Here is an 11,193-nt window from a genome sequence, read left to right on the forward strand (position 1 = left end):
CACGCATGAGAGCGCAAGAGCGAGGGAGGGGCAGGGAGAGAGGGGGAGAGAGTCCCAAGCAGGCTCCGCACGTCAGCGCAGACCCCGTCGTGGGGCCCAGTCTCATGAACCATGATTCTCACGATCGTGACCTGAGCCGAAATCAGGAGTTGGATGGATGCCCAGCCGAGCCACCCAGGTGCCCCTAAATGCATATTAAGTGATAACTCGATTACTGGTAACACTCTGCATATTTTGTATATACAGGCAATACTTCACGGGCCTTTTAACCCTTATGAACTGAAGTGTCACAGTTTGACTAGAATCTCCAAGTTCAGGTATGATTAGCTTAGGTTCCCCGTGGGTTCCTTTTTCCTCTGCTCCCCTGTTTATAGAGCTTTTCAGAAACTAATCTTTATGTCTAAGCTCTTGGGACGTTCCCTTTTCCAGCTCAATCTCCTTCTCTCCTACCTCCAGATCTGAGGTACTCTTTGTCTCTTACATGAAAGCTGTTCTGTGTAAGACCTTTTTGAGAATCTTCCAACCAAGACTTCATTTTTTCTGTATTGTTACTCATTCAGCAACCCTGTGAATGCCACTGTGTTCTGGGAACTGTTTATGGTTTGAGGGGAACAATAGTGACCAAAATGCACTCGGTGTGATTCCAAAATTGTGGGTCCAGGGGGGGTGGTGTGTGAGGGAAAACCGGTCCTCCTGGGATGGGTTGGTGAGGCTCTGGAACATCATGAAAGCATCTCGGAGGGGCCCCTGACCACACCCGGAAGGCCACAGAGGTTTCCAGAGATCCTGTGACAGGAGGAATGCAGGGGAGGCTGAGGAGCAGCAGTGAGGGGCGGTGAAGGCTGGCTGAAGGCGTTGGCCTCGCCGTGACCCTGCACTTCTGAATAAGCGTGTGAGGCTGGCGGGAGGGCAGAAACAGAGGGGCTGCAGAGCTGTGTGGTGAGGGCGAGCTCCAGAAGCGAGGTCTCGACATCTGAAGCCAGTTGGAAAGTCTTACCGTGCCCTTTAAACAGTCGCTTGGCTACAAGGTAAACTGACGGCTGGATGCCTAGAGCAGGCGCCTCTTGGAGCCGTGAGGGGTGCAGCGCTCGGGCCCACCGGCCCTTTGCTAGAGCCTGCGGTTCCGAAAGGTTGGCAGGGGGTCTGTGGGCGCTTGAAGGTGTGCGGAGCACAGTAGGAAGAATACGCTGGATCTCGGAGGAGGAGGTTGTCAGGCAGGAGCGTACTTTGGAGGCTGCCCACTGCTGGAATCCCGGGTGGGGACATCGTGGGCCACGCCGAGTCCCCAGCAGGAGGTGCGGAAACAGACAACTTCATGAGAGCTCCCGGGTGGAGTCAGCAGGCCGGTGTGAGAGTAGAGTCAGTGACACTGGAAGGGGAAGAGCGGAGGAGGGCCTTCCGAGTGGCCACGGGGCCTCTGCTGGCAAGGGAAGGGGGGGCCGGGGGCCCGCCTGCGCCATAGCTGATGGCCTCCAGGTTGGGAGCGCGGGACCCGGCCCCTGGGACGGAGGTGGCGATCTGGGCCTTGTCGGCACGCGGTGTCGCTCGAGGCCGAGCCCTGCGAGAGACGAGGGTGGGAGCTGGCGGTCCCGGGGGAGAAGAGGAGGCGCCAAGGAACGCTGGGACGTTAAGAGGCTTGCACCTGTTGAGCGTGGCGCTCGCGCGCTTGCCTGTGTCTGTCGTGCCAGCTGCGGGTTGGACGGAACACGCTGCCCGGTGGGTGGCTCAGCCTCTGTCTCCTGCCGACGCCCCTTTCAGGTGTGTTTGGATCGAGAAGGAAAGCATCAACTCTGTCATCATCAGCGACGCCCCTGAGGACCTCTACCAGAGGATGCTGGTTGCGGCTTCCCTGTCAGTCAACGCCACCGGTGAGCGGGGCTGTGTTCACTTGCCGCGTGCTCTTCTCCCTGAGCCGCTCTGTTACCAGGAGTGGTTTGTCCCGTGATGACAGCGAACGCGTGTATTTGTGCCACAGTTGGAGGCCATTTTCTGAGCGCGCCAGCTGCTGCGAGGCTAAGAGATAGAGCATCACCTTTCCTTTTATACGAGGGTGCGGGTGTCGGTTTCTTGATGGGCCGGTCATTCATTACATCATGCTTGTCCCCAGAGTAGAACAGGGCTTGGCCCTGGGACAAAGCCGATGGCCCAGTGAGAAGGAAGGAGGGGAGAGGAGAGGAGAGGAGAGGAGAGCAGGCAGACAGAGGTCTCCGGCAGGTCTGATGGCGTCCGCTGTGGGGTGCCGTGGGGTGCATCCATGGAGTGGACTCCGCGGAGCGGGGGACACGGGACGAGGGGTGTGCCAGGAGGGCGCGGGGTCCTGCAGAGCAACTCTCGCCCCTGACGCTGCCTTTGTTGCCCGTCCCGCAGGGTCCACCATGCTGCTGAGAGAGACCTCTCTGATGCCCCACATCCCCGGCCTCCCGGCTCTCCTCACTGTGCTCTTTGCACCTGCGATGGAGCTGAGGTGCGGGGCTCGTCGTCCTTTAGTCCGGGCTTCGGGGAGCGAGGACCTGGGTGGGCGAGCGCACCCCTGCGCCCCCTCCCCTGGAGAGGAGACCCAGAACCCCGGCCGCGCCTGCCTGGGCACGATGGGAGCGGTTGCTGCGGGGACACGCCTGCAGTGGGCTCGGGGAGAGCTCCAGTCCCGCGGGGCATGAGTGAGAGAGGGGTTGGGGGAGGGACAGGAGGAGCTGGGAGCGGGCTCGGGGCGGGCGTCCTGTTGGAGAGGGGCCGAGGTGTGACTCTGCTCTCAGGCTCCCGGCTGGCTGTCCACGGGACGCCTGGTTCCCGCCCCCCCCCCCCCCCCCGGGGCTGGTGACCATGGGGGAGGAGGCGCACTGCTGTGTCCTACTGGTGTAGCTCTTTTTGATGCCTCGACCAAACAGTGATTTCTTCTGGAGGCTGTAGCGGAGAGGGCGGTGAGCTGGGGGGAGACCTCGGGGCACCCTTACGTGGGGACAGCCGCCGCGTGAGCTTTTCACTTGAGAGTCGGGGTGTTGCCAAGGAAGCACTCGTGGGCGTCTGCAGAGGGCAGTGGCTGCGGAGAAACGGGGTCTGGTCTCTGGGAAGGCCGCACGCCCCCCCCCGGGACCACCCGACCCTGCCGCTTGCTCGACCCTCTCTCCATGCACCTGCTCGGTCTGCCGGTGTGGTCTCAGATGGTGCTTGTTGCAGTGTAGACGACAGCTGAGTAGGGTCTTGCTTCCCACTGAAAGCGTGCGTTCCTTAGAAAAATCTGGAAAAAGCTGAATGGGAAAAAAGTAGCATCATCATTTTTAAACGTTTAGCGTATTTATTTTCAGTATTATATATATTTTTTGTTTTTAGGTGTTTGTCGTACTGCGTCCTTTTCCACAGATACAGGCATTTTCATGTTATGACGTCTTTGTAATTACCCATTTTAGAAATTGCAGAGTGGACGTAAAATGGCTTTTATAAACACTGCCCTACTCTATTCACATATGTATTTGTTTCCAACCTGCTCTTGTCCCCAAAGGATTTAATATGCCTTTAAATGTTGGAATTGGGCCTCTCTCTAATTTTGCCATAATGAGCTGATAAATATCTTGATGAATGGGGTGTCTTCTGAGTCCTCCGCGGGGCGGACAGACCTGTAAAAACTGCAGCACGTGTCCTTGTCTAACAAGGAAGGGCGCCACCGTGTGGGAGCAGGGGCACGGCTCCGGGAATACCTGGACACTGCACTGTCCTTGCCTCTTACTAGACCAAGCTCCTGCTTCGATTTCCCTGTAAATGTGCTCTTTTGGAGGGTTTGTGTGACTCCGGGTATTAGTTTCAAATCTCCAAAGCGCAAGTGGTTACATGATAGAGACACTCAAGAAATGTGGAAATCGATGGTATTTAAATCACCATCTTTCTAGAACAAAAACAAGCGTCAGAGGGGGAAGGTGGTACTTTGCACGTAGCCCATACTTCACGCTCATTTGGTTGAGTTTAGGTTAAGGGAGCCAGAATGGGGCGCTTTCTGTGACCGCGTGGGGAATGCCGGCCATCCAAACACGGAGGCTCCGCCAGGTGGGCCCACGAGGGGACGGTGGGCTGCGCCTCGTCAGGGGAGCCCTGCCTCTGGTCAGCTGGGGGAGCCTTTTGTAATCTGTGGGGTCAGCAGCAGCTGTGCTTGAGGAGCTTGCGGGGGACGCGATAGTTGACATGGGCGCACTCGGCCTTCCCCCCGCACCAGGCGCCCCGTCCCCAGCGGCCCTCGGTGCAGGGTCCACGCAGTCCTGTCGACGCTGGCGGCCACCCGGGGACCAAGGGGAAGGTCTGCCATCTCCAACGTGGCGTCCGTGGTGGCGGGAGGCGAGGGAGCAAAAGGTCCCTTCGGAGAGGATAAGGAGGGACTTTATTCTCGCACTGGGCGGAGAAAAGGGAGGGCCGCGGTCCCCTCTCCCGCGCCTGGTGGCCGCTGACCAGCTGCAGCTCACGACCCCTCTGCGAGCCCGGTGACCGAGCCCTGACGGTGCTGGCTCCCCTGTCGCCTCTGCCTCCGGTCGCCCTTCGGCGCACCTGCCCCCGGGTGGGCTTCGCCTCTCCTGCCGCCCCCGCCCCGGGTGCTTCTGCGTGGAGAGCCTGCTGGAGCGTTGTCCCCTGCGCCGGTGGCGAGCCCAGCGTCTCCAGGAGTGCGTTCTGCTGGCCGCCCTCACCTCCCGCCGGAGTCCTCACGGCTGGGCAGGGGGTGGTGGGGAGGGCTCCATGGGGCAGGGGTGCTGCGGAGGCCGGGGGAGGAGAACTCTGCTAAAGCGACAGAAAGCCCCGCCAGGCAAACCCGTTAATGGATGACGGCAGTGGATTAAAAGGGAACTTTCACTCTCTCACCGTTTGTTCCACTGACTGGCCGCGTGGCACATCAGCCATCAGCCCTCTGGTTGCTGTGGCAGGGATTCAGCGGCCGCCAGGGACAGCCCTGCGGTGAGCGGGTCTTCAGCAGGAGGCCCGACGGCTCCCGTGGAAACCCTGCCTCCGCCCTTCTGCTCACGTGGCTGGTGGCCCGGGGCCTCGGCTTCTGCTCGCCAGGGCCTCCGCGGGTGGCGTCTGCAAGGGCTCGTCGGGGCTTCCTCGCGGCCTGGTGGTTGGGTGCCCATGGCCAGCGTCCTGACAGAGCTGAGTGGAAGCCGTGTCCCCTTTGATGAGCGACCTCCGAAGCGTTCCACGGTGAGATTTGCTCCGGCCACTGTCCCACTCAGACCTGAGGCCTGGGATCCAAGACCCCACTTCTCACTGGAAAGCGTCCGCTTTGCACCATGAAAACAGCACATAAGATGCGCGCTCCTGACCTCCCTGTCTGTACGGCATGCCGCCTTCTGTATGCCGCCGTGTCATCTGAATTGTTCAGTGTAGTCGTGGACCGTTGTTGTAATTTAAAACATCTTGATCTACCTCTGTTTTTAAAAAGCTGGAGAAAATTGGGGAATACAGCAAAGGTGTCTTTTTTTTTTTTTTAATTTTTTTTTTTTTGATGTTTGTTTATTTTTGAAAGAGAGACAGAGTGAGAGGCGGAGGGGCAGAGAGAGAAGGAGTCACAGAATCCGAGGCAGGCTCCAGGCTCCGAGCTGTCAGCACAGAGCCCAACGCGAGACTCGAACTCACAGACCGTGAGATCATGACCTGAGCTGAAGTCGGACACTTAACCGACTGAGCCACCCAGGCGCCCCAAAGGTGTCTTTAAGTATTGGAAGTGTGAGGTGACTGGAATGTAGAGCGGGAGGGGGTGCTGTCGGGTCTGGCGGGAAGGCTGTGGCGGCAGGTAGACCTGGGCTCCCTGGCTGGCATGCCCCCTGCTGCCTGCCCCGGGGCATGCCAGGTGCCCCTCCAGCTTCTGACGCGTCCCCATCTGTAAAGAAGGGCAGTGGTGAGCTCACGGGCGCAGCACGGTGCCCGGAGACGGTAGCTGCCGTGAGGGATATCCGTCCTGCCCTGGCTGCTCCTGGCAGCATCGCGGGGAAGCCGAAGGAGGCGGAAGGTCCTTCCCCGGGGAGTGGCCTTGGCAGGATTTGGAAATCTCAGTACACTTTGAACAAACACAGTTGTCCCTCAAACAACACAGCCTACTGTTGACCGGAAGCCTTACTGATAACCTGGGGTAGGTGCACACGCTTTGTGTGTTCTGTGTGTTTACGTACTGTATTCACACAATCGGGGAAGCTAGAGAAAAATGTTCTTTTCAACAGATGCCCCCCAAATTTTCCAGTGTATTCATTGAAAAGAATCCGCATATAATTGGAGCTGCTCAGTTCAAACCTGTGTTTAAGGGCGGACAGCACTTTGCAGATTACTATGGTGCATGTTGCAGAATATTTAAGGGAACGTTTTTATAGGGAGGCTTCAGACTGACTAGAGGAACTATGTTTCCTTCTTTGGCTCGTGTAGACAGCTGTAACGTATGAGCTTGCAGGACAGGCTCCTCTTCTGTTGTATTTACTTTAAACGTCATTGTCTGGAGAAGTTGGTTCTAACAAGCATGGCAGCTGTCAGCTCCCATAAACGTGAGCTCCTTTATGTAAGCTGTCTCTGGACGGTTTGCTCGTCTGGCATGTCCTTGCTGTGTCTGCACCGAGCCCACTTGCTTGGATCCTGTCGTGACTTTTGCTGTTGTCGGTCTGAGTTTAAATGTGGTCATAAAGGAAGTAAAAATATTTCTGTGGTCCTGATTACTGTGTCTTAGGGTCCCGTAAGTTTTTAGGATCCTCAGAAAAGAACGAAAGCCGGTGTTTTAATTACCTTTATTGATTTCAGGTGTAGAGCAGATGAGCAGGTGCGGGTCCGTTCCAGGCTGAATATCTGGGGACCGTCCGTGGTGATGAGCATGTGTTGCCACATGTGAGGGCCACTGATGAGCAGCTGTTAGTCGTACTGTTGGTGACCTGGGCTGTTATCTGTGTTCTGGAAAAGTTTTGTATAAACTGAAATAATAGTAAGTGATATTCTATTAAAAACGTGGGGAGCATAGTGTTTATAAAGGAACACTTCAGCAATCATTTTGTATAGCAAATGCTCAGCACCGTATTTACCAGTCTGAATTCTGGGTCTTTGATTTCACTTGAAGTGGGATTCTCTTTCATTTTCATTGAAGTGAAAAAGAAGTCTGTTGTGTGTGTATGTATATCTTTAGGACTAAGAAAAAAGCTCTTTTTTTGCCTAGATTATTTTCATCAAAACGTTGTTGATTAAAAAAAACAAAACTTGGGGCGCCTGGGGGGCTCAGTCCGTTAGGCGTCCGACTTGGGCTCAGGTCACAATCTCGCGGTCCGTGAGTTCGAGCCCCGCGTCGGGATCTGTGCTGATGGCTCAGAGCCTGGAGCCTGCTTCCAATTCTTTGTCTCCTTCTCTCTCTGCCCCTCCCCCGTTCATGCTCTGTCTCAAAAATAAATAAACATTAAAAAAAACTGATATTAAAAAAAACAAAACTTTATTGATATAAATTATGGGAAAAGGTATTTCATTTTTTTTATTTTTAAATGTTTTTATTTATTTTTGAGAGGGAGAGACACATACAGAGCACAAGCCGAGAAGGGGCAGAGAGAGAGGGAGACACAGAATCTGAAGCAGGCTCCAGGCTCTGAGCTGTCAGCACAGAGCCCCACGTGGGGCTCGAACTCACAAACCATGAGATCATGGCCTGAGCTGAGATCCAATGCTTAACCAACTGAGCCACCCAGGCACCCCAATATCTGTTCATTTTATATTGTCGAGCCTGTTCTGGGCTGTGGTGCTGTCATTTAATCTAACATCTGGGGTGAAAGAAGGAGCCCACGGGCAGAGGAAGGGTCTCCACGGGAGGAGCCTGGCAGAGAGGCCTGTAGGGAAGCCGGGGGAGCTGGAGCCTGGCGCAGGGATGGAGGGAGAACGTGGGTTTGAGATGACCTGGGGGAGCGAAGCGGGCACTGGATGCTGCGTGGCTTGCAGCAGGCTCTGGTTTTTCTCAAAATGGCACAGGAAACCACCCTTAAGACTGGGTTTGTTTTTGTTATAATGATGGGAGGAGAAAAAAAAAAAATCCTGGGTCTGTTTTGAAAAACTAACACTCTCTGCTGCGTGGGAGCCAGACTGGAAGAAGCAGGAGTAGGTGTGGGGAAGATGGGTCAGAAAGGGATCGCATGAGTCTGGGTGCAAAGTGGCGATGGCTTGGACCAGGCTGGTAGCAGCTGAGATGGAGGGGTCACCAGGTTTAAGGATGTGTTGAACATGGAAGTGACAGGGTGCGGTGCTGGAGGGAGGGGGCAGGTTTTGGTTAAAGGAGGATGTAACGCTCTGTGTTGTGTGTACAGCTGTTTCAGGGTAGGAAGGTGGGACATAACATCTTGTAAGCTTCTAAGTGCTAGACTTGTTTCACAAGCCATAAATATTCTGTGGAAACCTCACTAATAAGAATTTAACCCATGGGAAGAACTCGAAGGAAGGAAAAGACTGAATGCGATAAAATAGTCTTTATGTTCTGTGCTGCAGTGAGAAATAGAAACCTAAATAACGGACTGATAAACACATTTACCGTCCTTATAACTACATAGCCTCTGTTGTTTCTGATGTAAACACCGGGAGAGAAAATGCAAAAATAAACAAAATTAGTTGCTGTACGAGGTCTGGCAGAACAATGATTTTATTGGCCAGTTCCTTTAACGTTGAAACAATGGGTTAACAATTTCAAAATACTAACTCTTCTAAAAACTTTTCATTTAGGGTTGATCGGGATGGAAAAAACTATACTGGAGTCCTTTGTGGTTTGGGGTGGAATCCAACCACGGGGGCCCCTATCCTGCCAGAGCATGACATTGAGCTAGCATTTGATGTTCAGTTCAACGTGGAGGATATCATAGAGGTAAGACTGACTCATCAGCACTGTAGTAGTTGCCCGCCCCCCCCTCCCTCTCCCTCTCCCTCTCCCTCTCTCTCTCTTTCTCGGTTGGTTTGTACACCCATTTAACAGCGCAGTGTCTGACACGGACCTTTATTTATTTATTTATTTATTTTAAATTTTTTCTTCTTTTTTTTAATGTTTGTTTATTTTTGAGACAGAGAGAAAGACAGAGCATGAGTGGGGGAGGGGCAGAGAGAGAGGGAGACACAGAATCCAAAACAGGCTCCAGGCTCTGAGCTGTCAGCACAGAGCCCGACGCGGGGCTCGAACCCACAAACCGTGAGATCATGACCTGAGCCGAAGTCAGACGCTTAACTGACTGAACCACCCAGGCGCCCCTGACATGGACCTTTAAAGACACACCTACGTCTCTGGCCCCAGAGGTGCTTGCTGTCCCTTAACCTGCCTATTTTACTTCCCTTTTCTGTAGGAAGTAGCTTCCCAATAGAGACGGTGCTCTCTGAATTTCTCCTGTGGGATCTCTGGGCACAGGAGGCTTTTCTGGGCAGTGGGAGTAAACACCAGGCCAGTAGGACTGCTGGGGATCTCTGTCCGTGCCTCCCTCCGGGTCCATACTAGCTGCACATCCTTGCTGGTCCGCGGTGGGAAGCGAGGAAGCGGAATCCTGCTCTCGGCTTCAGCCTCTCGACAAGGGTGGACGGGCTGCTGAGCGCGTAGCGGTGCGGCCGCGTGTGTCTGTGCGGGGCCGGGACGCGATAAATGTAGCGGGCAAGGTTAAGCACTTAGAAACTTAGGGAGCAGGCTGACAAAGTCATTTTATGGCTTTTGAATCTGATCATGAAAAATGTGGGCTTATGTTTTATATGCTTGTGTTTTTTATAGTTTGTTGTTCTAGTAATTCAGTTTTGGTGCATTTTGCAAAGTGAGAAAGCTGGTCCTCCACCACAGGTAGTTTGAACGGCGCTGCTGTAAAGTACGTGGCCCTTTTCCTTCTCAGAAGTTGCACGAACTAGGTGAGGTCGGCCTAACTGCGTAGAAGGGGGTGGAGGAAGAAGGCAGGCGCTATGGTGAGCTGCGCCGAGCCCGCCCTTATCCCCCAGGGTGCTGTGGTTACAGTTGTCGGTGTTTTCATTTTATTGACTTAACTTTCACTCTAAGGTGTTTTGGGACTTAAAGATACTCCTTGATAGTCCTAATTGTAAAATATAAAACTTCAAGAAGTAAATATAGGAGAAAATCTGGATGGCCTTGGATTTGGAGGGGAGTTTCTGGATGCAACACCTAAAGTACAGTCTGTGAAAGAAGAAAGGAGAAGCTGAACTTTGTCAAAATTAAAACCTGCTGTGCCAGAGACCCGGCTAAGAGGATGAAGAGATGGGCCGTTCACGAGGAGCAAATGCTTGCGGATCATGTATGTGATAAAGGACTTTTATCATAATACGCAAGCCAGTCATTAAAAACGTAAGTAAGCGAAAACATGGACAGCAGCGTCCTAGTCACAAGGAAACGCGAGTTAAGACCATGACGTACATCCACGTGCCCGTTAGAATGGCTGAAATCCAAAAAACTGACAACAGTGCTGGCGAGGATGTGAAGCAGCAGGGACTCGGGACGCAGAAAGGAGGTAGAGCTTTAGAAGACAGAGCACACATCCACCGTGAGACCCGTCAGTCCCACCTCAAAGTGTTTTCTCTAAGAGATTTGAAGACTCACATCCACAGAGAATCCATTTGGCAATGTCGATTGCGTCGCTCGTCGTTTATAATTGCTGAAAGTTGGAAGCAGCCAAGATGTCCTTCAACGGGGGGAGTGCGGGATGGCCGTGGGATGGGATGCTCTTCAGCACTTCAGAGGAATGAGTGGTTGATTCATGCAACGACACAAACAAGTCTCTCTTAAAACTTCTTTTAATGTTTATTTTTGAGAGAGAGAGCGGGGGCGGGGGCAGAGAGAGAGGGAGACACAGAATCCGAAGCAGGCTCCAGGCTCCGAACTATCAGCACAGAGCCCGACGCGGGGCTTGAACCCACCAACTGTGAGATGATGAGCCCTCCAGGCACCCCATGGATAAATCTTAAATGCGTGTTTCCAAGTAGGAGAAGCCAGGACTCACGGGCTACTATTTTAAGAGTCCATTCACGTGACATTCTGGGGAAGGATAAACTAAAGGACAGAGCGGATTGGTGGTCACTCCAGAGCAGAAGGGCTCCTCTCTGGGGTGTTCAGCTGGTGGATGCGTGACCCCGTGTGCTTGTCAACCCACACACAGGCTGCCCCTCACAAAGGAGGGGAACTAAGGTGTGTGATTGAAACACACACACACACACACACACACACACACACACACACACACACACACA

The 11,193-nt window shown here is 53.8% G+C and overlaps 1 protein-coding gene across 6 annotated transcripts in view; it reads left to right on the plus strand.

Moving 5' to 3' along the window:
• The window catches only part of TDRD9 (tudor domain containing 9), a 121,233-nt gene that overhangs the window by 97,595 nt on the left and 12,445 nt on the right, over positions 1-11,193 (plus strand). For all 6 annotated transcript variants that reach the window (XR_005791243.1, XM_040478348.1, XM_040478349.1 and 3 more), the window contains 4 exons: positions 247-317; positions 1,759-1,868; positions 2,368-2,464; positions 8,695-8,833. Coding sequence is in view for 5 of the 6 variants with exons in the window: in XM_040478348.1 (XP_040334282.1) it covers positions 247-317; positions 1,759-1,868; positions 2,368-2,464; positions 8,695-8,833 (417 nt within the window). In the remaining variant the exon portion in view is untranslated. The remainder of the gene's footprint in view (positions 1-246; positions 318-1,758; positions 1,869-2,367; positions 2,465-8,694; positions 8,834-11,193) is intronic.

Source organism: Herpailurus yagouaroundi, unplaced genomic scaffold (genome assembly GCF_014898765.1).
Source record: "Herpailurus yagouaroundi ecotype Mexico unplaced genomic scaffold, PumYag 141, whole genome shotgun sequence".
In the NCBI taxonomy this organism is placed as follows: domain Eukaryota; kingdom Metazoa; phylum Chordata; class Mammalia; order Carnivora; family Felidae; genus Herpailurus; species Herpailurus yagouaroundi.